Genomic DNA, 26,946 nt, shown 5'->3' with positions numbered 1-26,946 from the left:
TGCCATTTTGAACAGTGTGAGTTTACAGGATACGAACTCAAAAGATTCCAGGGCAAAAATACTATACAGCCTTGTGTGCCTTTCACAGCAATCTGAGGAGTGGCAGGTTATAAATCATCAAAGTGTTTAATTAAAATTTATGATGGGCTATGAATGTAGATACAAAGTACAAACCCCTTGCCCTGTAGGGAGCCAGTTTCAAGCTGTCCTGTTTTTCTAATTACAGAATGTGTCTCCTTCGTTGAGGACAGTCCTTTTACTTGAAGCAAATTTGCATTTAAAGGACTCAGTTATGCAACCTGTACTCAGTCAAAGCATGTGTGTCCTGGATTTCAGTACAGCTTAGCTGCTTTGCACCATCTGAGCATCTGACCCAGTGTTTTCCCCAGGTCTAGGTAGAAAATCAGCAGGGGTTTTGCCCAAGAACAGCCGAGGCTGGTAAGGACTCTTCAGCAGCATTGTGAGTTACCCATAACGTTCTCCAAACTGCAGTTTTCAATCTAGGCTACGTGAAGCCAGGTGCTTAAATTACAGGGAATTGAATAGGAGCTGCAGGTGGCACGTACATCTGGAAGTCAGGCTTTTAATTAATTCTCTAAATAGGAGAATGCATTAGAAATTTTACTTCAGAAAATGTTCAGGTGTATCATACTGCATGGCATGAACTAAATCGTTTATGAACGGCTCTAATAATAGGTGGTTGCAAACCTAATTTCTTATGCTAGCAAAGATGCTTCCATACTAGGTATTTTAGTGAATTTCTAAAATCATAGTCAATTTTTGGAAGTGCTTGCAATTAAATTATAACCTGTCTCATTTGCATTCTTATGGGTGAGAAAACCCCTTGTCTTTGTTGTTTTCTTCTTCAGCAGCTGTAACACTTTCAAGGTTACAGCGTTAGTCAGTTATAATGTTATAATTACATGTTAGAATATTAATGGCATTTGTAATGTCTTTTTTCTTTCTGTGCTAGACCAAGAAATCTATTGATGAAAAACCACTATAATTTTCAGTTATTAAATGAGCATAATTAAGAAGGTAAGGCCAAAGAAAGGAATTGTTAGCAGTTATCTTCACATGGAGTTGTTGGCAGTTATTGCCATGTACTTTCTAGCAACAGGGATATTTAATGGAGAAGAACTGAAAGGGCAGAGTTTCCTAGCTGTGTAAAAAGCTCAGAGAGATGCTTTTGCTGGAATCAAGCATCTCCCCAAGACAAATACACCTTGAAAGGAATTCATTTCCGTGCCCCCACTGCTAGGTCTGCCTCATCCCAACTCCTGTGCAGAGCAACTCCCAAGGGATCTCTGCTCAAGGTTGCCTTTGAATTTTCTTTAATGAAAGTTCTGCAGTGCGGGAAGGGCTCAGGGAGGAAACCTTTGTAGGTTTTTTGCAGAGAAATCTGCATATGCAGATTGCTGTTCCCTATCCAGGCTATATAACACTGGAGTAAAAGTCCTCTCACATCTTGGCAAGGGTGAAGAACAACTGTATAGAAGAAACTTCTCCACATGTTGTGGGATCAGTTCAGTATTTCCACCACCACCAAGTGTGTAACATTGAAGAAATATGTAAATATAATTATTGTATTTACTGCAAAGCAGGTTGTTAGGGCCAGGTCTTTTGCTTACGTAAGTGTCTGAGAGTTTGATGCTATCTGGCTTTACCTGTAAAAATAAGAGGTAGGTAAGTTAAGATGGATTTAAATACTGCAGTAATCAGTGCTGCAACTTCCAATTTTTTAGAGCTGTAAATCATAGCCCCTTTGTTGAACATTTTGGATCCTTTACACAAAATTTACATTAAAAAAAGCAGGAGGAAATTATTTTCAAAGAGCTAAGCAGGATATATCTCTTAGACAACCAGGTGAAAGAAACATTCAGACAGGATCCGCTGGCATACCTGATGTTGGGCTGTATTGGACTGGAAATGCTGAGCTTGTGAATACAGCCAGTGGTGCACTGGGGACATATGTCATGCCCTGAGTAGCTTTTTCCACCTTCCCTTTTCATGGACTGAGTGCTGAAACACCTTGTTGTGGCTCCCTCTGCTCACCCTGATGTTGGTATGTATCACAGCTGCCTGCTCCTCCTTCCAGCAGCTACGCATCCCCTGGGAACACTGTTTCTCTAGCAGGGTCGCTGGCTGCCAGTCACGTCCAGTTCAAGCTTCACAGAATATTTGCCATACTCCTCTTTATACTCCAATATTGATATGGTCCAGCCTGCCACAGCCTTGGGACCAGCCTGTGTGGTGGCACTGCAAATGCCCTGCTGCAAAGTGGAGGCACTTAAGGAATGAAAAGCTGGGAGTTTTGTGGATTTTAGCAGATAAATATTTTTTGTGTCTGAGGCTCCCTGTTGGCATTAGTTACTGATTTATTTCCGTTATTTTCCAACACTTAATGTGCTGTCATGCAGCACATAAGTTTTTTTTATCCACAAGGTTTTCAAAGAGATCTGCAAAGCTACAAAGACTTCAGTGTGTGCCTAACTTTATGTCCCAGTAAAGCAGAAAAAACAGGCATCTCAAGCACACGTTCAAGTCTGCAGGATTCGGGGCTCATTTTTAATACTTCTGCTGGTATCACAGGAGGATGTAACAAAGGAGTAAGATTCAGGTAGAAAGGATTAGCATAGATGCAAAAAAGATGTAGAGGTGATTACTTACTGCATTTTTAATTATGCTTCAGGTAAGCAGGTCACTGAACAGCTCAATTCTCAATGTTCAGCGGCATTAATGGTTACAAAAAGACTGCTTTTTGCATAGTTTCTGCCATTCACCCTCCCAGTTTCTTTAGTACGGGATCACTGATCATCTTGGAGGCATCCTAAATGCCAGACATTTGAAGATAATGTAGGCTGGGGGTTTCAACTCATTTCATGCACACCCAGCCTCAGTGTAAATAGCTAGCTTAGATACTGCCAGCTGTGCAGTCCCAGCAGGACAGAAGGTAGCTTGTTTTACCTTGGAGGCAAACTATGAAAAAACATTGAATTTGTACTCTCAAGACTGGTGTAGATTCTTTTTTTGTGAACATGTTATCCATGGCCTGTTTCACAGAGTGGAAAATTAATGTTAGAACTTTGTTATCATACCAGTAAAAGCTTTATATTCAGATTATCCCAGACAGATAAGCGAAGTTGCAAATACTGTATAAAAAGCTGCCAAAGACGAATGTCCTATTTTTAGGAAGTTAAGCATAGAGATATGAATAAAATTATGATTTTAATTTGAAATTCCTGAGACAACAGAAACTGGCTGAAATCTTAGGCCATAATTTATGCATAAAAAGTGCCATGAGCAACTGATGCCTTTTTATTTGATAGCAATCTGAATGCATACAGATCAGATTTAGACCTTAATACCCGAAAGTCCTTTTGATAAATGAAATACTAAACCCCCAAAAATTAACAGCGTGCCAGAACTATTTGTTATCATACAACAACCCTTTGTCTGCTTCTCAGTACATTATGGCTGTTTCCATCTTATTTTCAATCTCTGTTCAGGCAGGTGGGAGGTCTTCTGCTCAAGGCGAGTGTGTAATGGCATCTGTTGTTGCTCGAATTGCTAGTGAGAGGCAATTTCAGGCAGAAATCTTGCTGGCTACCTGGGAGCAGTTTAGTGACAAGATATGTTCATCCCCTCACCTCTCTGCTGGACTTTTTCCTTTTACTGGCTACTAGAGTAGATATTTGAGTCAATATTTATTTTAGAGAGAGAGTCCTTGTATTTTTCTGTGCTTTGAAGGTTAATAAAAATCTAAGCCTTTATCTATCAATGAGTTTGTGTGGTGAACATAGTTAAGACCTATTGTCTTGCATGGAGGGTTTATTCTCTGTCATAGCCTACACGTGTACTGGAGTTTATGGGAGCAGGATGTACTTGCTTGTGTTAGAGCATGCAAGAAAGTAAATTATAAGCTACTAATCTTGATTGTTTTCCAGAAGTATTAAGTAATAAAACGTCAGGCCCACAAGACAGCTTTAAGTTATGTAAGTGTCTTGCTTTTCTTTCTCTTGCTCTTAGCATATAAAGAGAGGAGTGTGAGTATTTTTGACATCAGATGCTTGGGATCAGGGCCACAACAAATAGTTCAGTTTCAGACTGAGGAACCTAACCCAAACTGTGTATAGTAAGACGAAACACAAACACAGTGCTAGTGTTAGTGTATACAAGTTAAGTGAAAAAACTGGTTTTCTCTCTTAATTAACCTTCACTTGACATGCTCTTCAAGTGGTGTTTTCCTAGTTGGATTTTCAGCCTCACTGAACTCTTTCAACTTCTTGCTCCCATTAAATCAATATCAACTATTCAGTGATGCAGAGCTGGCTTCTCCAGTTTTGAAGACAATGTTTGATACATTTCTTCTTCTGATGAGTTTATTTTAAATTATTTACCTTGTCACGTTCCTACAGATTTAGAAACCTTTTGTTTGTGATGTCTTTTATTCTTTTTTAAGGGAAATGGAGTAGAATTTCACTTGTCATTAAAAACTTTGGCTCTGTTTTCTGCAATTCTCTGAAGGGGTGTAGATATTTACAAAGAGCTTGTGCATGTAAGAATGTGAAAGAGGGTTATGGTTTTGCAGACAGGATGAGCTACATTGTGTTTACCACAAGAGTGAACTTGGACAGTTGTAGGGGAACTGATGTGCTTTTGGTTTCCACTATGATATTCTTGCACTAACCTATGAGTGTCAATGCAAAGGTTTAATACAACTTAAAAACCCAAACCTTTTTAAATTAATGCTAATCAACTTTGTTATACTTCCCATAGACAAGATCTAAAGGTATGGAGTTAATGAATAGTTTTTCTAAAGCAACACTAACTCAACAGTCTGATGCTGTCATTGAGAGGTAAACTGGCATTAGGCTATAGCCATGTGAAGCAAGGTAGGCTCTGCTGTAGCCTGCTGTGGGCATGTGTTATTCTGAAATAGCTGTGAAGCAGCTTGAAGCTGTGAAGTCTTGAGGCATTAAGCAGCCTCACATATATGGTAAGGTTAGGGTGTGCACACAAGAGGTCATTGCAGAATAGCATCACTACACCTGTGTGCACCTTCACTGAGGCCAGAGCTGCTTGTGCTTTTCTCCAGGACTCTGGTAAACCTGCATGCAGCAAGCAATGATGGGAGAGGATAAGCATCATTCTGTGGTGGAGCAACAGAGAGTGAGGGGTGGTTTGACACCGTAATCTGTCAGTGGCAGATAGGGTGAAGTGATACGACGAAGTCTCTGTGGTTTGGAAACCAGCAGCTGCAATGAAAGATGCTAAGCCCAAAAAATGAAGAAGCTGGGAAATGGGTGTGTTTTCAGGGCCCCTAATCATTCTTGAGATTATTTCTACTGCAGTAAAGAACAAAAATCGTAATAATGATTTTAAAAGTGGTTTCAAAACCTGCATGTACCTGTGTATGTATGAGAGGTGTGGTTTGAAGTTGCTAGTATGGTTGGACAGCTGGGGAAAAGTGTGGTGAGGCTGTTTTCCATTCCCAAGAGAGCACTGCTATTTTCAGGTGTGTAGGGTGGATTTGTGGGTCTGAATTCTTGGCAGATTTGTGAGTCAGGGTCTTGAACTTTAGAGCAGCCTGGGAGAGCCAGCCTAGGGCTGTCAGTACAGTGGGTCATAAGATGTAAAGACCCAGTGGAGCAGCCTGACTGTATAGGGAGAATTATATGAGCAAAGTCCTGTGTATATAGCTACCACAGGATTTGTGTGAAGCTAAGAGTATATGTAGGTAAGAATCACAAGACTCAATGTTCTTTAAACTATGTGTTGATTTAGTCATTTTATTGGGGAAATTTGCTGAAAAGCTTTGGGAACCTTTGACTATAGTCTCAGCTGGCATGATTTGCTTTCTTTTTGGTGCATCATGTCTGTATAAAGGTGAGGTGCCTTGAGAGCTGCAGCTCAGCCAGCCATATGCTTAGATAACAATATAACCTAATTCCAGCATAGCAGTTAGCTGTTGTTCAATACACACTTCATAATCTTATTGATAAAACTATCAGTTGTCATAACATCCAGGCATATGTGTGGCTGCATGTGGACTCAGCTGTGCCATGGGACTTTGCCTTAGAAGGAGGAAAGAGAACTTCTCTGGAAGGTGTTTCTCTGGGACAGAACTTAACAGTTTTTTCAGCATAAATTGCTTTCTGTTTAAGCACAGAATTTTTCCTTTGGTGATTTGTCTCATCCTCCAGTCTAGAAAATAAAATGGCTGAAATTAACGCATGTTGGGAATGACTTAAGTTGTTCTAGCAATACAGAAGTGTACTGGCTACATGTATTTCATATATTGAGTATATATAGTGCACACTGAATCTCTTCACAATTGGTGTCATTGCATGCCTTAGGTAATTTTAAACTTGTATCATCTTCTATTTTTGATACTAACATACACAGCTATACACACCCACTAGTGATTCAGCTCAAGGTTTATTCTAACAGCTGTGTTGGCTGCACAGCCCTCCTCACAAGTCCTGGGTTTTCTTACCTGGTGGGAGGAGAAGCACATCTTGTTCCTTCTTAACAAGGGTCAGCAAAATACCAGGATCTACAAGCAACTGTGACTTCAAATGCAGGAGAAGGAGGAACCCTCAGGACCCTTCTTTGTTTATTTTGGGGCTCATCTGAAAAACTGCAAAATAATTACAAAAATGAGTAATGTTCCTTTTCTGCTCGCCAGTGCTGAAGTACAGAGCTAGCTTTGGCCAGAGGAGCTACTGTGCAAGCTGCTGTTTAGAGAATTGTGAATGGATTTCCCCAGAATCACCAGAACGTCTCTGCCCTTTCCAGGGCTGTTCATCTCATACCTGTAACTGCATCTGCACAAGGGAGGTTTTGACCCCTGTCTCTGTGCCAGTACTGAAGAACTGAGATTTTCTAAGATAAGACTTAGGGACTGTGACAGTAATTCTCTGTCTAGTTCAGAAAAGCATTTCTACATGCAGTTTCAAGACACGAACGGGTCAGACCAGCAGTCTAAACTGTGCTGGGGCCAATTTTAAAGCCCAGTTTTTAAATTATAGAGGCTGCTTGGTTTAATTGCCACCGGAGAGGAGCGCTTAGACTGCTGTGATTAGAGGGGCTGCTTCTGTCAAGATGCATTTACAAACACCAACAGGTACTGCTTCGCTTTGTTTAAAAATATTTAGAGTAGCACTTTCATAGCTGTAAAAATTATATATATAATTTTAAGAGCAATTTATTTTATATCACTTTAAGCAACTTACAACAAAGCTGCAGAATAATTGTGGTGCCACAGGTATCCTATATGCATGGCAAGGGAAAACACTGACAATAACTGTATCAGGAATCACTGTGTATGTGTGTGTGGTGGTGGGGTTCGTGTATTTTTTTTCTGGAAATACCTAATTAGGCAGAGAACTAGTGAGTATGGACTTCTGGAAGTTTTATTAACAGGACTCTTTTACCCTCTTGTTACTGAAAGTCAAATGTAATAAAACCCTCAAAGCTATTCTACATCTGTTCAGGTAAAGAAGCGTGCCTGTTACTTGGCAGTTTTCTGACCCTTGCAAAGGCAACATTATTCTTGGTGTTCTATAGCTTGCGTGTAGGCTGCTGGTTAGCATGAAAACCTGGGAAGGGAAACATTTTCAGAAACCATGTGCTGATATGCCAAATATACCCACTGGTTTTAGCCATTCACCAGCACGGTGGAACTCTGCTATGAACATGTAGTCCTGCTTGTCCTATACATTGGTAAATCTGCAGCCATTGTGGCATAAATTCAGGAGATGCTGGGTGATAACTACTGAAGAGCTACGACTAACATCTTTCTTAAACACACAAGGTGTTACTTTTTTGTCTTCAGTGAGTACAAGTAAAATATTTTAGCATAAACTGTAACAATCACACTTAACAAGGCGTGCTTGTTTTTTTCCCCTTTTCTATTTTACTGGTTTTACCAGGTCAGGAAATTCCAGACAGCAGATTTATATTAAATATTTAGGCTGTATTTGTTTTCCAATTTCTTTCCAGCTGTATCCTTTGTTAGGCTTCCCTGTTTTCAAATATTTACAGTGTTTTTGCATGTGACTCCATGTTATATGCAAATGCACTGTGTCAATGGGAAGGCTGGCACTGCCCTTTGTGCTTGATATTAATATGTACTCAAATGCACTAATTACTACTACCTTCACTCTGGGACATAGTTACATAGAAATCCATAACATAATGGATGTAACTTTGGATTTAGTCATGTATGAATAATTAAGAAAAGGTCATTAAGAAAGGGTAACTAAGATCTAAAAATGACTATCTGACCATAACATACTCTTGATGAACCTCTGTAAATTTCTCATAGTGATAGTTGTTATGACTTTACCAATGGTGGAAAACTACTATGATGTAAAACAACTACAGCAGTAAAATTGATACTCCGGTGGTAGAGGAAGAAAATGTTTTTGTCACCCCATAATTTTTTTTAAGACCTTGGCTAATTTTTCCTCTTTAAAATGGGTTTAAGAATCTAATTGTTAAGATTTTTTAACTCATAATCCGGTATTTTATATTGCCAATTTAAATATTTTAAAAGATAATTTCAACTCATATATTTCACTTTGTCTGCTTTAATCTTAGTATTGTTTAACATTTTAAGAGTAGTGTTAATCCAAAAATTCTAAGATGTGCTTGCTGACAGTTTAGAAGTTACTAAAAAAAGGGAGGAAAAGGGGAAGACAGACATAAACACACACATAGAACAGGATTACATAAACTTTTCTGTTCTGTGTATTTGTGTGTCTGTGTGTCTTTTGAAGTTTTTCTGTATATATAATTTCCTATCCTAGTCTATAGATGACCAGCAAGTTGGCTTGCAGGAAAGACAGCACACAGATCTAAAGCTGCTGTGGATCTGACAGTTATTTAAAATTACCAATATGTTTGTGAACAAGTCAACCCATGAGTTTGGTTTTAGATTGGATTATATGCAAAGATGGTCCCAATCTGATTGATTACGGGGACAAAACACTTCAGTTTTAAGTATTTATACTGCAGAACCTACTCTCTCTGCATTGAATTTGTTATTCACTTGTACAGGTCTTAGGTAGCAAGCCAGCGCTTCCCGACAGTGATGATGGTGATGATGAGCTGGCTGATATTACAAACAGGAGAAGCGCTAAACTATATATGGTAAGTCGTTTATATTTTTTTTGGTTAGGTACACTCAACAGTATTCATACACGTAGTGCCCTCATATATGGAGTTCTGGCTTCAGTTACAGAACTGCAGTTGTGATAGTTGATTTGCAGCCTATGGACAAGTTTCTCAAAGGACATCAATCAAGACAGCCCAGGTAATTTGAGGAAAAAAAACCTGACTAGTTATATTTACTTAGGAAACAAGTTAAGCATGGCCTGTGAACACTCAGTGCAGGTCAAAGAATAATTGACTGGTCTTGCATTAAACTATTATTTCCTGTCTTCTTGATTTTAACAGTGAGAGTTTTAGTAGCCATATATGATTTAGTTATTCTTAGTAGAGTTTGAAAGAGGGATAGTGATGTTATATTTTATATATAAATCCAAAAAAAATTGAATGCAAAACTCCTTTCTTTTGCCCTTTTCCTCCTTCCTCACCTGCAATGGCTTAATGCTGACTAGGACAGCACGACTGCCAGAAAATTACCTATAAACAAACTGGATTAAATATTTACTCTATTTAAATCATTAGGAGTTTTATTATTCTATTCAGTGAAATTATGATTTTTCCTCATGTTGTACTAGGTACACTGCTCTTTCCTAGAAAAGGCATGGAATTTATTCTTCATATTCAACAATACAGTATCTTATCTATATACAAGGCTATACAACTATTTCTTTTTGTGAAATAAACCCCCAAACTTTTTCCAGGCCTGTATTTTCTCTCTTCAGTCCCCATCTTCTCCCCTTTCTTTCATATTCTCCCACTTGAGAAGAGAGTATTTGGAAAAGGGAGATATTTTAAATGAAATGTAGAAAAGACACTATCCTCCCCTCTCCCAACAAAAAAAGATTATTTTCCTCTGAAGACTGCAATAATACTTTTTGACAAGCTGTCATTAGCATTGAGATCTGGACCTTCCTCTTCAGCACTTTGCGCTCTGGCTCATGCAGTAAGATTGCCTTGTGTGACAGAAAAGAATCTTTCACTGGCATACCATGCACTGTCTTCCCTTCCCAATAGTCACTTAACAAGAAGGGTTTGGTCAACAAGCGGCAGCACTCTGACAGCACTAAGTGCTACTGGATTTCCATGTGTGTGACCTTTTAGGTGCCATTTAGAGTAGCTTCGAAGCTTCTGGGAAGTGTGAGAGAAGGTGAGTCACTCCCTCCATAGCTCCTGCATCCCACAGACCACAGCAGGATGGAACCACCTCTCTGCCTGTTTCGTGATCCTTCCCCTACCCATGTATGTTATTGGGGTTTACAAGAAGCCTGTGTGAGGTGATCGTTGTTGCAAGGCCATTTTTAGTCCTTGTCCATGTGCTGTGTTAAGGTGCCATTAATCATTCCATTTTGGCCAAAAAATCTGGCACATATTTATCTTTGTAGCAGGCTTTTGAAGGGAGGGGAGAAGAAAAAGAAAGCCTGCATGTATGATCAGGACTATTATAGTAAGACAGTACTAGAGAAAACAAAAGTGCTGGCAGTGAGTTTTGGAATCCTGAGAACTCTCAGAAAATTCTGTGGATATCTAATAAGTTCCTCTAAGTACACAGGTCCTGCTAACAATAGCCCTGTTAGCTAAATTTAAATGTGCTACAATATAACTGTGAGTGTCAAAAGTCAAGAGCCGGGTCTACGGTGAGCCCTCACAGTAGGTATAACAGTTGATTTTTATTTGTATGTGCAGTGGTAACTTTCCTCTTGTGTTTCCATAATATGCAAAACAAGATACAGATACAATGATGTATTTAAAATTAATATTTAATTCTGAAAGGAAAGAAAGACTGCTAGAGAAGTTTTTGCAATAGTAATAATTTATTTTCAGTAGTATTAACTGGTCTTTTCAGTCACGCAGGAGTGAATTTTAAAAGGTTTTAAAGGTCTATATGATCTGACAGTGGTGCTAGAGGTTACAAAGCAGATTGTGCAACAGATCTTATATTACAGTTTCCAACTAAAGAACTGTAGGTATTTCACTTGTTAATATCAGTGTAGTACTATTCTATTATAATTACAAATCCTCATGTTCAGCATGTGTATGTACCTTTGGCTTCCGTGAGGGTTGCTTGGTAGCAGAAGATGTCACCTAGGGACTCCACTAGTTCAGCTGAGCATACAGGAGGGGCTGAAAAAAATATGGATTTTTAACTCTGAGGTGTTCACTGAATGAGCAATCGAATTGAAAGTGGAAGAGAAACTCATATATTTTAAGAAGTTGTGATACAGGGATCCAGCACACTCTCTAAAATTAACACTACATCTCCCTCTGTTGGATGTGAAATGAAATGAAACAAAAACATCAGCCTACCTTACTTTCCAGCAGCATACAAATTTCATATAGTCATTTATATAGAAATGGGCGCTGATTTTTGTAGTAATTTTTGGAGCAGAAATTAATTTTGTTACAAAAGCCAGAGCTGATCTAAATTTGAAATGATACCTTTCTTAGGTGTCAGATGCAAGTGGATCCATGAAAGTGTCTGTGGTAGCAGAGGAAAACCCCTTCTCCATGGCTATGCTTTCGTCTGAGGAGTGCTTCATTTTGGACAACGGTGCTGCAAGGAAGATCTTTGTGTGGAAAGGTAAGAGATCATTTCTGTTGCAAATGCAGAAGCTATGCAGACATATCTAAGGAGTTGACACAACCACCTCAGTTCACTAGCAAGAATTTAATACTGGCTGGACGCAGTACCCTGCACACAGTTCTTCCGTGGTGTGGTCAGTGGACAAGGATTGCTCACTTGGTTCTGGCGATTTTTAAGGTATCTGTAAGTCCGAGTGCTTAAATGCTTATCTAAATGGCAATTACAAAACAAACATGAAGAATTCTACAAGTTCTGTATATTGTCATCAAATCCATATCTTCTGCGACAGAATCTAGACGCTGAAGGTTTGATAATGGGTAGATATTATATTTCCATACATTGCTCCACAGAGGTGTGAAACTGAAAGGTGTATCTCCCACATATTAACTAAAAGCATAACCTTGCAAATACTTTGATCCTTCTTTTTTCCTTATGAATATTTCTCTGTGGTATCACCAGTGCTTGTAGGAGTGTCTGCAATTGCTTTGACTGAATATTTCCCAGGAAAAGACTACTACTGGGGAATTATGCCTGGACACCTTATAGCTGTTGTGGTGCTGCCATTGCATCCAATGCTAAATATCCTCCCGTTTTTGTCTGAGGCAGTGTATTAATTATTCTGTGGCATTTGCAATACTTTTCACCATGTGCAATAGCAAATAATTAATCTATGCAGCTGTCAAACTGCTGAACTCAGTCCAGGAAGCACTGTAAGCATTTTGCTTGAAACTTCATTTTCAGTTAGGGAAACATTTTGGGAGCTTTGTGCTCAGATGGCCTAAGGTCTGCCTGACCCCCTGATTCCTGGTTTTCACTCTCTACCTGACAGCTCCTGGAAGAAGCAAGCCAATAGGATCTGGCATAAAATACATAAAATACAATTTAGGCTCTTTGAATGTGGCCCTATCATTGTTCCTTCTAGATCCTCACTTTGCTACTGCTGGTAACAATAATGTGTTGAAAAACCCCATTAGACTGTGATTGTCACCCTTGCACTGGGAGGCTGCAGTTATTGTCTCTGCTGGAAATCCTTAGACCACTAAGCTGAGGAGTGTGAATTACTTTGCTAATAGTCTCATTCGAAATGGAATACAATGAATAGCTTATCAGCACATCTTATTAGACTAAGAGGTCTTTGGAGTGTAGTCATTGACAGCCAGCTGGGACACAAACCTGATACAGTGTCACCCCACAGAGACTTTCAGAGATGTCTAACACTGAGCAAGACTGAACAAGGAGCGATAGGTGGGGAAGAGTGGTGGTAAATTGCACAGCCTAGCCAGATGAAATGGGAGTTTCTTTTACTAGGACTGTGATGCTCCCTGAAGAAGTGAAGGCAGTTCTGGAGAGCAGCTTTATTCACCACGTTGCAGCCCAGCAAAGGAAGTTCAGAGAAAAGAGCCAGGGTGTTCTTGTACCTCGAACCAAAGTAGATATTAAGAATGGCATACACAAAGCAAAAAACAGTGCTCCCTTTTCAATTACTTTAACTGTTTTCAGAGCCACTGAGGTACTGTTTTGGCCGTTCAGCTTTGTGTGGATCTTGTTCATGCTATGTCCAGCATTTGTGGTTGTTCAAGACTAAGAAAATATTGAAGAGAACCTAGCTCAAGGACATCTGTGTTTTGCAGGATCTGTGAGCTCATTGCCCTTTCGCATGTATTGTTATCCTTCTGTTTTAACCAGGCAAAGATGCTAACCCACAAGAGAGAAAGGCTGCCATGAAGAATGCTGAACAATTCATACAGCAGATGAATTATCCTGCCAACACACAGGTGTGATCTGTTTATGAGGTGATACTAGACGAGCGTGAGCTCTGTTAAAGACTTTGCTCTTAAATCAGCAAAAAAATATTTTTAAGGGCTTACAAGACAAAAGGGCAATATTTGACTAATATATAATTCAGAAAAGTTTCTGTTCGAGTAACTGTCAGTTTTGTTTTCCTACATTTCATGTGTCTTCTTCATTTTAGATTCAAGTCCTTCCTGAAGGAGGTGAAACGCCAATTTTTAAACAGTTTTTCAAAGACTGGAAGGATAAAGATCAAAGTGATGGCTTTGGCAAAGTGTATGTCACAGAGACAGTGGCTAAAATTGAGCAGATTGAATTTGATGCTACCAGGTTACATGAGTCTCCACAAATGGCTGCCCAGCATAACATGGTAGATGATGGTTCAGGAAAAGTAGAGGTAATTTTTGTGTTGTTTTAAATTGTATTCCACCTACCTAATGTATTCTGTTATTTGTAAGGGGATAAGCTGCTACTCTATGTTTTGCCATTTACACTGTTGTGCAGAGTAACACCACGTTAGTGGCAGTGTTACTTCTACCACCAGAAAAGGTACTTCAAAGCAGAAAGTGAATCTCTTTGTCAGCTATATGCTGGGTCATGTTTTTTTGGTGCTTATGAAAGATGTTGTACCAGTCTTCAACAGAAATCAAACAGCAGAAGTATTTCCCCTTCTGCTCAATACCTTTTAAAGATAGAGTTTAAATGTGATTCTTAGGGAACACAACTTTTAGCTTGTACCAGCTTGAAATCTGGAATGGGAGGGCATGCTCTTGGAGTGAGAAATTCATTCTGTGTCTTTATCTATGCATCCAGTCTGCTTTCTAGAGGATGTCCCTAGTGTGTGTCTCGGGTAGTCTTGGTAGGTTTTACAGAGAAAAAGATGACTGTACAGCCTTTCTAGATCTGTCCATAACCTACTGCAGGAATATCTTTGGACTACACAGGACTGGTTTGGCATTGTACCAACACAGCCTGTTGAATACAGGTCTGCATGTCGAGATTCTGGAAGAAAAAGAAGGGATAAATACCTGTGGTCTCATTGGTATATTTTCTAGGTTTCGAATCTCATACTTGGGCTGGTCTGTAGTCTTGAGCCAAAGCAACTTAGATCTGAAGCATTTTTTGCTGTACATTTTAGTATATTTTTGGAGAGCAGTTGTTAACTGAACTGAGCTGTAGTGAATCAAGTAGGAAGAAATTTGCATGACTCTGTTATTTGACTGCAGTGTGCCTCTCCCAAATTATATGATAGTTCTACGATGAATCATGATGTTGTGCCGTTCATGTCATATTGTCATCTTAAAATGTTAAGAAATTAAGTTCAACATAGCATTATGAGGTGATCACATGGCATTAAAGTACCAAGACCAAAAAAAATGTACTGCAGTGGCTTGTTGATGGTCATTATTCAGTCATTCAGTGGGTGCAGGGTGTATCTATCTGCTTCATGAAGAATCCTTCCTGGTCTTATTCCATAACACCCGGGAACAAAAACAAAGGTCACTCAAGGGATGACACAGTAAAAACTCTCCTTGAAGAGTTGTAGGATGAAGTTCAGCATTCTCCAGTGATTTCTCTGTTTCCCCAGATCTGGCGTGTGGAAAGCAGTGGCAGAGTTCCTGTGGAACCTGAGACATACGGACAGTTCTATGGTGGTGACTGCTACATTATCCTCTACACTTACCCAAAAGGGAAGATCATCTACACATGGTATGTTTGGTCGGCTTTGCACAGACCTCCAGCTGTGGATATTATTTTATGCTGACTTTATGGCCTTTTGAGCAGAACTACATGTAAATGCAAGATTGTTTACTGTGTTTGTCATGCAGTATATGCTGTAGATCATTTTCAAACTGTACTTAACCATTGTATTTCTCCTTGTCTTCCTCAGGCAAGGAGCCAGTGCTACAAAAGATGAATTGACAGCATCTGCATTTCTGACTGTTAAGCTGGATGATTCACTGAACGGTCAGGCCGTGCAGGTTAGTGTCTTTTGGATAAAATTCCACAGAGCATCAATATATGCAAATTTCAATGAGAGCTGAAAGGAAGGAGGAGGTAGTCTTTGAAGACTGGGAGTATCGACTGCTCGTGGTCTGTATCGAGCCAAGCACCAATGGGCTCCTTTTAAAGCCACCAGAGATTTCCCATTTGAATCCTCCTTTCTGAATGTAGGTGTCCAAAAGAACACAGATATGATGGAACCTGAAACTGCCTTTTATTTCCTTTGAATTTCACTGTCTAAAAATCAGGTTTTAGTCCTGCCTAGCCTTACAGACACTCCGTACATGGTCAGTGGAGACTGATCATCCCAGGGCAACTTGCTCTGAAGCAGGTGTCTGACAGAGCCATAGCCCTGTGGGAGCTCTCCTGTCTCCTTTTGATTATGGAAGAAGCTGTGATGTTTAGCCCAGACAAGACACCTGACTTTTAGACGTCCAAAACTGGGAGACAGGAAAGCCACATGACAGCCAGAAGGGGAGAGCCTGCTGGAACCGTGCAACAAGGTCTGGCTTGTCCCTGCCTTAGTGAGGAATGTAACTTGCGTTTTCCCATCCTGTGGTGCTTGCAGCTCCATGAAAGCAGGAGATACATCCTCACTTGCAAAAATGGGGTGTGCAAGGGCAAGGTGCAGGACATTGGCAACTAAAAGGTATGAGGAGATAAATTAGTTTTAGTATGACTCGCGTGTGAGTTCTCATCACTAGTGAGGAGTGCTGGGTAGGTAGAGAGGTGAGAGGTCTCTTTTCACAGAATAGCTAGAGCTGTAAGATGACAAGAGACAGGCAGAGATTTTCTAAGCAGTAGGAGATAATTCTGTGATTCTCATTTCTTAATTACCAAAGTAAAGGACTTCCCCCACCCACCAAGGTACGGTTAATTTAGATGGCAGACCATACTTTTAGCCATTAATCAGTTATGATTTATGATTGAAATTATATTAAGGAAGGATTAGAATGCTTCTAGGTAATTACTGCCTGAAATATTCCTAATACGTGTTCTGCATTTGGACAAAGTCCAGCACAATATGGTCCCGCCTCACATCCAAGGCCGGTACTAATACTACAGTAATAATAATATTACTAACAACTGCAATAGTACGTGCCTAAAAAGTCTTTTTATGAAAACTGAAGGAGATCCATCTCACTGCAGTGGACATGATACAAGTACTTTTAGCCTGCAGTGAGTTTAGGAATATATATATATGTGTGTATATATATGTATCTATACATATATACGTGCGTATATATGCATGTAGGCATTTGTATGCGTGTACGTGGCTACCTGGAATACATGGTATGTGCCGAACGTCTGTATCGCCGTTGTTGGCAAGGTTTAAACGTACTAATTTTTGTCACTAGATGGCACTACAGTACAAATAACTACTGAGAAGCCGGTCCCCTATTTGTTTTGCAGGAATTTGTTTCCCTCAGCAGGGTGTTTGTTCGATTTGTTGTATTTTTACTGGGTGATTTGTGATTTTTTTTATTATTATTATTATTATTGGTTTTATTTTTGGCATTTGTAAAATCCTGCCGCAGTTTGGCACCTACAAGTACACGCGTCCTAGGGCATCCTTTTCAGGCAACTGTACCAGTTTATCCAGTGGTGAGATAAGCAAAAGCACCTGCTCCTGCTACCCAGTGCTGCCCCGGCCCTGCAGCCCGGCTGCCTCCGCCCCGGCTCCCAGCAGCCCCAGGTCTCGTCGGGCAGGGCTAAAGTATGTCGCATTCCCTATTTTTCCTTTTCTTTCTGGGACCAAAAGGCGGGGAGCCACAGCCCTGCACCTTGGCAGGTGGTACTGTTATAAAGAATAAATGGTTGTATACAAGTAAATTGTATCATACGTTAACCTAAAAGTAGTCGTTCTTCATAGCTCAGTGGTTTTGGAGGGATTGGAGTAAGATCTTTTGCATCTGTAATGGAAGTTCATTTCTGTCATCCATATTATCCTCTGCAAGATAGATTTGTGCTCATTTTTTTCATCCTTCTGCAGATAAAATATACATAGAAATAACAAACAGGGTAAACAACCATTCTCTTCTGCTTAAATACAGGGCACTTAAAATTACGAAGGTGTTTTTTCAGGGGAATTAAGTCATTCTATAAAACTCTGTGAAATGACAGTTCTTTTGAAAAAGCAATTACCTTATTACAGTAGATAGCAGCCATTTTAATCAGCTAAACATTATGTTAGAAGTTTGGATCTTGCCTTTGTATTGGCATGATTGACAAAAAAATCTCACAAATGCTCTAACTTTAATGTGTCTGGAACTGTATTTTTAGATCTTCTCAGCTTGTGACTTCTCATTCATGCTAACATACTTAACATTATTGGCTAACATCCCCTATGCTACTCAACAATGGCCAAAAATAACTACCTGTGTCCTTTTGTTTCTTTTATTGCATTTCTATATGTATATACAGATCCGAGTCAGCCAAGGCAAAGAGCCCGCACATTTACTGAGCCTGTTCAAAAACAAACCACTTATTGTCTACAAGGATGGGACATCCAAAAAGGAAGGTCAGAAACCTCCTCCGCTCACACGACTCTTCCAAATCCGCAGGAACTTGGCAGCCACTACAAGGATTGCGGAGGTAAGGTCACCTCCTAAGTAAACCAACTTTTCCCCATGGGAAATGGTATAGCTGCCACAAGCCTCTCCGACTAATCTTGTTGGGTAGTCACATCGGGTGGGAATTCAGAACTCCAAATCAAATCTGCTTTTTGTGACCAACCCATCTCATAAATCAAAGAGAATATGCTGTAACTATGTGCAACCAATCTACATTTTTCAGAGGCAACTGTATGAAAACACGTAGCCAATAGTCACCTGACAAAGAATTGACAAGGAATCAGCAACCCTTATGAGATAGTCTTTCCTACTGCCAAACAGTCCCAAGTTTTGCCCCTCAAGTCAGTTTGCTGTCTCAGGTTGAGTTCTTTAAATTATATCAGTATAAATCTAGGAGAAAAAAAATGAAGAAAAAAGCATAGCTGATTAACATCTATCTACATATTTTATATAAACATGGAAAATAGTAATCACATTATTTGAAAATATAAATAAAACAATTTCTTTTTTGATCTAGGTTGATGTTGATGCCATGTCACTAAACTCTAATGATGTCTTTGTTCTGAAACTGCCAAACAACTCTGGCTACACCTGGATAGGAAAAGGAGCAAACAAAGAAGAGGAACGAGGAGCTCAGTACATTGCCAGCATTCTTAAATGCCAGACTGCTAAGATTAATGAAGGCCAGGAACCTGGTTAGTATGAGGCCAGGTGGTTGCTAATAGGCAGCTGAGAATATACAGCACTGCATGGAAATACAGCCTAAATGGTTTTTGTGATCATACAGATTTTGTAGACAGAAGCATATGTTCACTCTCCCTTTGAAAATCCAACCTGGCATTTACTATGGAGATCCGTGCAGAACTGGCTGATACACAAGCAGTGCAATGCCCTGAAAGTCTGTAGGACAGTAGCAGGAGCTGCAGAGGAGTGTGGTCCTTTCTTTACTCTGAGTGCATAGGAGGGGAGGGAAACATAAAGCATTGCTCTTTCTAGGTCTGCAAGTTACATTTTTATTTTTATTTTGACAAACTGCAGGAAGAACTGTAAGAAAATGCACTGATCTATGAGAAAGCAAAGATACTATTTAGGGATTCTTGAAACAGTATCTAACAAGCTAAAACATCAAATGTTAAATCCACTGCTGAATAAATTATATATTTTATATTTCAGAGGAATTCTGGAAAACACTTGGAGGTAAAAAAAAATATCAGACTTCATCACAACTCTTGACAAAGGCTGAAGATCATCCGCCTCGCCTGTATGGTTGTTCTAATAAGACTGGCAGATTTATTGTGAGTATGTGAGGGATACTTTTGTCTGTTTACTTATATAGTTTCTGGTATATTTAGCCTTGGGAATCAACAGACATTAAATTAATTTGGAGATCTGGCTTAGTTAGCCATGCTTGGCAAGAGCTAGAGAGTTGACTTTTGGTGCTTTAAATCAATCCAAATGCAAAGGACAGACAGAAGAATTAATACTGCAGAAGTTTGAATGCAAAGCCTGCTCCAGCCCGGGACTAGAAGTCTGGAAATGCAAAAAGATAAGACATTTTCTCAGTCAAAAGCAATTGTGTTCTTGCAGAGCATTGCCAGATTGCTCTCATTTTGCTGAGAAAGTGCAGGTCAGTGCCTTGCCCCTTACATGTTTGATAGTGGTGGTGTGGAAAAGAAATGTCATTTGCCAAAAATCCCTGGCAGTCTGAAATTTTCCATAGAGATTTAAGACATGTAATTATGCCTCTAAGGTATTGGCCTGTGCTCAAGGAGGTAGGAAGACCTATTTCCTTAGCAGAAATACCTAGAGCTGTGCACTGGGTATTAAGCCTGTGATTCAGGCTTAATTACTTACCGTATTCTGGGAGGGCAACACTGTGTCACTTTGGCAAGGATGTACTAATTTTTACGTAGGGGACATAGTTGGCTAGCATCTCCGCAGTCTTCTTAAGGCACAGCCTATTCATTTGGAGAAGGATAAAACAAATAGGATCCTTTAATAAGGACTTTAAAATCTTATGAGAGCAGTAAAATGTATTCTTCTAACAAGCTTCTAAAACACTCCTGTGAAATACAGTAATAGGAACCAACTTCTCTATAACAGTCTGCTGGGAGCTATGGACTTTGGATTTTGTTTTCCATTCTCTCCAAATTCTGTGAAATCCCCTCTTTCCTGTAGCATTTCTCTAGTAACAGAATGTCCACCATTAGAGCTTACCAGAAGAGGTAGGTCAGATCACTGACTTTCTGGCCAGCCTAACACAGGGTGGGGAAAAGGAATTTCTTTTAAACAATCCACTTACTGTCCCTTTAGCACTCCTGCACGACCAAGCACAGCAAAACCCTTGACAGTCCTTTAAAAGTTGAGGGCTGACCACTAGCTACATTATTCTCTCTCCTTCTCATTCAGAGTGAGATTAAATTGCTTTCCTATCTGCACATGTGTGGAAGAAGCAAGCAGTCTGCTTTTCCTTCAGGGACCAATCCTTGGTGGCTTAGTCAAGTGTAATGTCCCATTGTCAAGTGACTGGAAGTCTTGCTTGGGTGTGTATTTCGTCATTGAGCTCACCCGCTGCAAACCAAAGCAGTTTCTTTTCCTTATTAATGAACATAAGCTGCACAAATGTATCAGCTGATATCAGCTGATTGATTTAGTTTGGTTGGTACAAGGTGCTCTATGGAGATTTCTCTGTCCGCTTCTGGCAGACCTCAGACCCAGCTTTACAACAGTCATAATTACAGTGTAAACCTCTGCCTCTCCTGAGGGTAGCCTATGGGCTGTGACAGACTGAAAGCCAACTTTCTAGGACATGCAATTCTGTGATTTGTTTCCTTACAGTGAAACACCCTTGACAGTTCAGGGTTTGACCTTTTAGGAGCAAAAAGAATTGCACACCAGCTTCTGCACTTAATATTTTAAAAATACCTTGGGCCTGTGAAAAATCAGATGTCTTGATAAATCATTAAAAACCAAAAAAACCCCAAACCATAATATGCTTTTTAGATTGAGGAGGTCCCAGGAGAATTCACTCAGGATGATTTGGCCGAAGATGATGTCATGTTGCTGGATGCTTGGGAGCAGGTAAGCTGTGTACTTGACCACTGCTTTCTGTAGTAACAAGGACAATTTGTTCTTAACCACTTAGATCATAAGATAGGAGGAAAAATCATCTTCATGAGAGTGGAAGAAGTTTTGTTTTCTTTAAATTATACCAGAGGGAGCTATATTTTTTGAGCTATAGGATGTGCTAGTGTGAACATATATGACTGAATTTCCAAGCATGGTGTGAGACCACAGCAGGCACTTTCCATTGAAATCAATGGAGGCTGCAAGGGTATAAGCCCTGGCAGTGTTATGAAAAGCTCTCAGTAACAGTCTTGACTATATCACTAAAATTTATTAATTTTAAAAAAGGAAGTTATTGTGTAAAAGATACTCAGAATCAACAAAATCTATGTAGCAGCAGCAGCTGTAAAAAGTCTTACTAGAGAAAGGGACAAACACTGGACCCGTACACAGATTTCTTCAGAAGAACTGGGTGGAGGGTGACAGAAACAATCTCAGTGGTTTTCCTAGGTTCACCTAAAAATGAAAACATTGAGAGCTTTTTGGATGACAGGCAAACTTACTGTGGGTGCGGAGGGCACATCCGTTTCTCACAGTATATTCTCTCTACCCTTCCTCTCCCCTTGGAGAGAAAGTGGGAGGAGGCCACAGATCCCACGCTTTATTCATCTTCTTCAGCCTAACCCTTAGGGCAAAAATGGCTGAGGTTTTTGGAAATGAGAAGGAACATCCAAGGTCCACGTGGGAAGTAGTGATGGGGGAAGGTGGGTGGAAAAGCTGGATTAGTTTGGATATACTGACTCAGGTAAGAAGGAAAGAAGTCCAGGACATGTAGCTGGTTTCCAAAAGGATCCCTGACAGGAAAACAAACAAAACGTGGGGACTGCAGATCAGGGCTCTGGTTGTTGGGTTATTGAGTGGGGTATTTATCTAGCAGTTACCCTGGGTAGCCCTGATCACAGGGCACAAGCGTTGATGTGCACATGGAGCTCAAAACAGAGATAGCTCTTGTTCAGTATTTCTACATGCACTTAAAGAGCAATTTCCTTGTAAATTGTAAAAGATATCCGTGGGAAAGGTAATTAAGAGTTCCTTTCATCAGAGTGCATAAAGGCCTGGCCTTCCAGTGTTAAGACAGCAGTGAGATTTCAGTTTCTTGCAAGGGGGAAAAAACCCCACAGTTGTGGTTTGTGAGAGCTGTGTATCTCTGCAGTCTTTCATAGTGTGTATTTTTTCTCCTAGTGGAATCAGCTATTTTGTGTTTTACCTGCTGTATACAATATCCTTATAACAACATGGGAGCTGTGTCTTTCCTCTGCAGGTTTTTGTTTGGATTGGGAAGGATGCTAATGAAACTGAACGACAGGAATCCATTAAATCTGGTAAATCAAATCAATATGGCAGAATTCTGAGTGAAGCAGCATCAATATTACTTAAATTAAAAATATCTTGTAGGGGAAAAATCTAGTTATGTTTACAGTGTTTGAAAGGGTTACTTGAGCTTATTAGGATTTAGTCCTGGAGAAGATTATTTGCTCCTTTAAATGTGCTTTTAAATTCATTGTATCTTCCTTATTTGTAAGTTTATGAATAGTAACATTTATCAAGATAGCATTACTAGGCTGCAGGGCTTTTTAAAGAATATATAGGAGAGCTCTATGAAAAGAAACTGCACTGAAAGGATAAGGAATTTAAAAGGAGATACTTGCTGAGCTGCACCCTACACTAATGTATACAGTCAAAGGAAAGCCAACAAATCCTCAAGTCCTTACACTGTCACCCTTTGCCAAGTTAAATTTGGAGGAGGAAATTCCAGTGGTAGAACAAATCAAGATAACTCCCATGGAGCGCACCTCCTTGAAAAATCACGTCATCTTTGGTGTGGTTTCACATAGCTGAGCTGTTCTGACAAAGTTTGTGCTAAAACTGGTTGCAGATATTTCCCCGGAGCAGCTAGGGTTACCTAGCTGTGTTTCCAACATGTACTGAACGTCATGTTGCGATGTCAAGGGAACCTATACTGCAAACAGAAATGAAGCTTGTGCATCTGCGCAGCACCAGCAAATTCTTTTTTGTGTTCAAGAGCCAAAACCCCCTTGTATGGCAGCAAACTGATCAGAGCACAGTCCCTCCGTTTTAACTTCCTGGAAAACTCCTTCACTGGCAGCTGGGAGAAATCAGCAATTACCTGATCATTTCATTGCCTTTGAAATATTTTAATTGAATACTATATTATAGTAGCCCTGGGTTCTTTCGCTAGGGCTTTTAATGCATTTTTTATGCCAAAGGAATGAACTAATATATTACATGTTTTATTTCCTCTCTGGTTTTAGCCAAATGCTATATTGAAACAGATCCTTCTGGCAGGGATAAAGGGACCCCCATTGTAATCGTGAAGCAGGGTCACGAACCCCCAACATTCACAGGCTGGTTCCTGGCTTGGGACTCCAACAGATGGAAGAACTGATCTATCCAAGGAAGCTCCAGCTTCAAGCCAAAGAATGATCAGAGCCCAGCTACTTTCTAGTATTTTTAAGCATAAGCTTATGCAACAATACGATGCATCTGTCATTACACTTTTCCCAGCTTTGATATACTTCTGTGAATAATGCAGAAAATTCTTAGTTCTGGAAGGGATAAATGGTAACTGTAAACTGGTCAAACGAGGTAAGTGGGGCTTTTCTTCTAGTAAATATGGGAAGTGCTACCAACACTTGGTTTAATCCATTGATTCTTCAAACAGAAGCTGTGGATCAGTTTATTTTAAAGTGCTAAAATGAGCCAAATTGTGCCTTCACTTAAAAATTGAAACTAATGCCACAGAAATTCCTTTAGATTAAGGTCAGTATAGTATTGTGCAGAGTTTGGCCTGACAAAGAACTCATTCTACATCTTTTGCAAGGGTAGAACTGGACCTGATTTACTTACTAGGCTGAAATACTGCCGTGCTCATGTAAAACTTCAGATGATGCCTGATCCAGAGTGGGAGCTGTGTCTTGCAGGTGGCAAATAAGGGATGGGTATTTGAAAAAGCGGTGCTTAGCGTGTGTGTTTGTCTTGTTAGTATACACGTTTGGAGCTTTGGACTAAGTGGCTATAAGAATATGAAGTTGACAAAGGTTTTTTTAAGGGACTGTCTAGCTCATTGTAATGAATTTCTTAAGCTTTATCTCTGTGAACCACCTCCAGCTCCACCAGGTCTTTTTAACCAAAGCTCTTAAACTCATTCCAGTTTACTACTGCTTTTAAGTGGAAGCAGAAGAAGTAACAGCTTCAAAAATACGTACTCTGCCTTAACCAGATTGCACTTAAGCCGTACGTTGTCTCAGATGCCTTACTCAGCAGTACTGCTTGCCTTGTCAGGTGCAGGATGTTTCTCTACTCATTTTTTATGGAGATCTTAGTTAAATATCAAGTATATCAAGTGCAGGGAAACCCTAGCATTCCACATCCTGGGAATTTGGAGTGTGAGTATGCACAATAGAATATGGCCTCTTCTCTCTCAGGCACATTTATTTGGGTTTTGGTTTTTATTCTGGTGAATTTAAGAGTACATTTTCAAAGTTTTTTATTTGCAATTTAGCCAGAAAAGTCTATGGAAGGGCAGCGGGAAAAATGCTGCTTCAAATCTTTAACACTGCTTTGATCACTTATCCTATAATGCTTTAATGCTTGTTCTAAACAATTTGTGTAGCTGTAAATCATGTCAATGTGGCTTTTTAATGAAGGCATTTCAACAGTTTTATTATTCTTATAAGTCAGGTTGGAAAGTGAAATTTTAGTCATTTTTATATTTTTTTTAACATTATGATTTTGAATCTGGGTAATGCAAAAGAGTAAATTTAGTCGGAGCTCATAATCAATATCAGTGACAAAAGAATTGTGAAGTTAAGAGGTTAATTATAGGAATTTGTTAGCTTTAAACGTTTGTTTAGATCTCTGCTAATACAACTGGGCTGTACCTGAATGTAATTTCACTTACAATAAAATTACAAAACCCAGTATTTTATATGCTGAGCTGATCTTCCTTTCTCTGATATTGTTGCTTTGTGCTTCCACTGATGTCTAGCAAAACTTCCTAAAAACACCAGTAGTTACTTTTCTTTTTAGATGGACAATGCAATGAGAAGTTATTTGTTTTTACTTCGGTGCCATTTTACCCAACAGAGGGTTAACTTTTCCGAGAACTTCAAAGTTACAAACCTGAGTGAAAATCAAAGAACTGGGTGCTTACAAGCTTGTGATTTCATCTTTAAGAAAAGCTACCATTGCTGTTATCAAACTCTTGGCTTTGTAACTTTCTGCTTGCAAAAATTATTGACTATAGAAATTACTATTTTATAAAATAGGAGAAAACAGGTGTATGTTTCTTTTGAAAGGATAGGTCTTGCTTTTTATTTGTGAGTGTAGATAAGGAGATGTTCTTCTCCTGCTGGAAGGAGGACAAAGACCTTTTCAGTTCCTCAGATACTGCACTTCACACAGCCACTGAGCAGTCTGTAATTATCTAATGATTGTGTTTGACACATACATACGTTTCTTCTCATTTTTTAAAAATAACAGTTATAGTAGCTTCTTAACCAAGGATTAGACAAGATTTGCCCTCCTTGTACGTAAACATCTTCGGGAACACTGAGGGCTGTGAACTGGCGTAGTCTGCCAGCATATTCTGCAGCACTGTGAAAGCCTCTTTTCAGTTCCCTTGCACGAGACAGAGGAGCTTTTGTGGTCTCCTGGCTGGGCATTTGGGTTTACAATACATTGTCTTGGCACACTGATTACTGATGTTGAGAAGAGCACTGAGAGCTCATAACGGAACAGTGTTCCCAACGGGGCTTTAAGCACAACAGCTGCTAGCAACATTGCTCTTGGGTTTACTTGCTAGTGAGGAAGTTTATCTTTCATACATATATGTGCAGTACACACAAAGATGTATTTCTTTCTGTGAAGAAGCAGAGGGAGGGAGCACAGGCAGGATGGACTATGAGCGCTTGGAAATATTGAAGATTAAGCTGTTTTCAAGAAAATATTTAAGCACATAACTTTATGAATACACGCAGCAAACAAAAAAAAAGACATAGCATCTGCCTTGTTTTCAGAATAAACAGGAAAAGCTGTGCAGATTTATACTGTACAGTCAAGAATAAGCTGTATCGTGCATTGTTATCACACAGTGATAGTATGTTCATGCTATTTGTAATGCCAAAAGTAGAGCTGAGTTAGCAGTTTCATTACGCTACCAAGCAGCAAGCATTCCTATGTTCTATTGGTTGTAAATACAGCATCATTTTTCATCTTTGTTATATAGAATTTCATTGCAGAAGAAAAATGTTAAGAACCCTTAGAGCCAACAGGACATCATGATACTATATAATACTGGTAATTTACATAAAATAGCATACTCTTAGAATATAAGTGGAGATTGTACACAGGAGAGGAGCCAGCCTCTGGAATCACTGCTCTAAAAATCAATTTTGACCACAGCCCGTAGTGCTATATAGCATCAGATCTGCTGTAAATGATTGTGTTACATGTAGCTCAATTCAATTGAACAGTTTGATCTCTTCCCAGTTCAGACTCACAAGGGCTTCACCTGCAAAAAGAAGAAAATGATGAAGATGGTGGGATTGTGGTATTATCCCTCCCAGGAGAACTAAGGAATCATACAGAAAATATTTTTCTCACTGGGCTATGGCAGGAGGTGCTGTCAGACATCTCTATAGGCTACAGGAACACTTCTTGTCATGAACTTTG

The 26,946-nt window shown here is 39.6% G+C and overlaps 1 protein-coding gene across 2 annotated transcripts in view; it reads left to right on the top strand.

The window, feature by feature from the left end:
- SCIN (scinderin) overlaps window positions 1-25,201 on the top strand; it is a 50,855-nt gene extending 25,654 nt beyond the window's left edge. For both annotated transcript variants that reach the window (XM_056338158.1, XM_056338156.1), the window contains exons 5-16: window positions 9,067-9,159; window positions 11,623-11,755; window positions 13,445-13,533; window positions 13,731-13,946; window positions 15,138-15,259; window positions 15,441-15,531; window positions 17,978-18,148; window positions 18,644-18,821; window positions 19,300-19,421; window positions 21,130-21,207; window positions 22,514-22,574; window positions 23,526-25,201. In XM_056338158.1, coding sequence (XP_056194133.1) covers window positions 9,067-9,159; window positions 11,623-11,755; window positions 13,445-13,533; window positions 13,731-13,946; window positions 15,138-15,259; window positions 15,441-15,531; window positions 17,978-18,148; window positions 18,644-18,821; window positions 19,300-19,421; window positions 21,130-21,207; window positions 22,514-22,574; window positions 23,526-23,659 — 1,488 coding nt within the window. In that variant the 3' untranslated portion in view covers window positions 23,660-25,201. The remainder of the gene's footprint in view (window positions 1-9,066; window positions 9,160-11,622; window positions 11,756-13,444; window positions 13,534-13,730; window positions 13,947-15,137; window positions 15,260-15,440; window positions 15,532-17,977; window positions 18,149-18,643; window positions 18,822-19,299; window positions 19,422-21,129; window positions 21,208-22,513; window positions 22,575-23,525) is intronic.
- Window positions 25,202-26,946: the final 1,745 nt, after the last annotated feature.

Source organism: Falco biarmicus, chromosome 4 (assembly GCF_023638135.1).
Source record: "Falco biarmicus isolate bFalBia1 chromosome 4, bFalBia1.pri, whole genome shotgun sequence".
NCBI lineage: Eukaryota > Metazoa > Chordata > Aves > Falconiformes > Falconidae > Falco > Falco biarmicus.
This window is presented reverse-complemented; position numbering and strand designations above follow the sequence as displayed.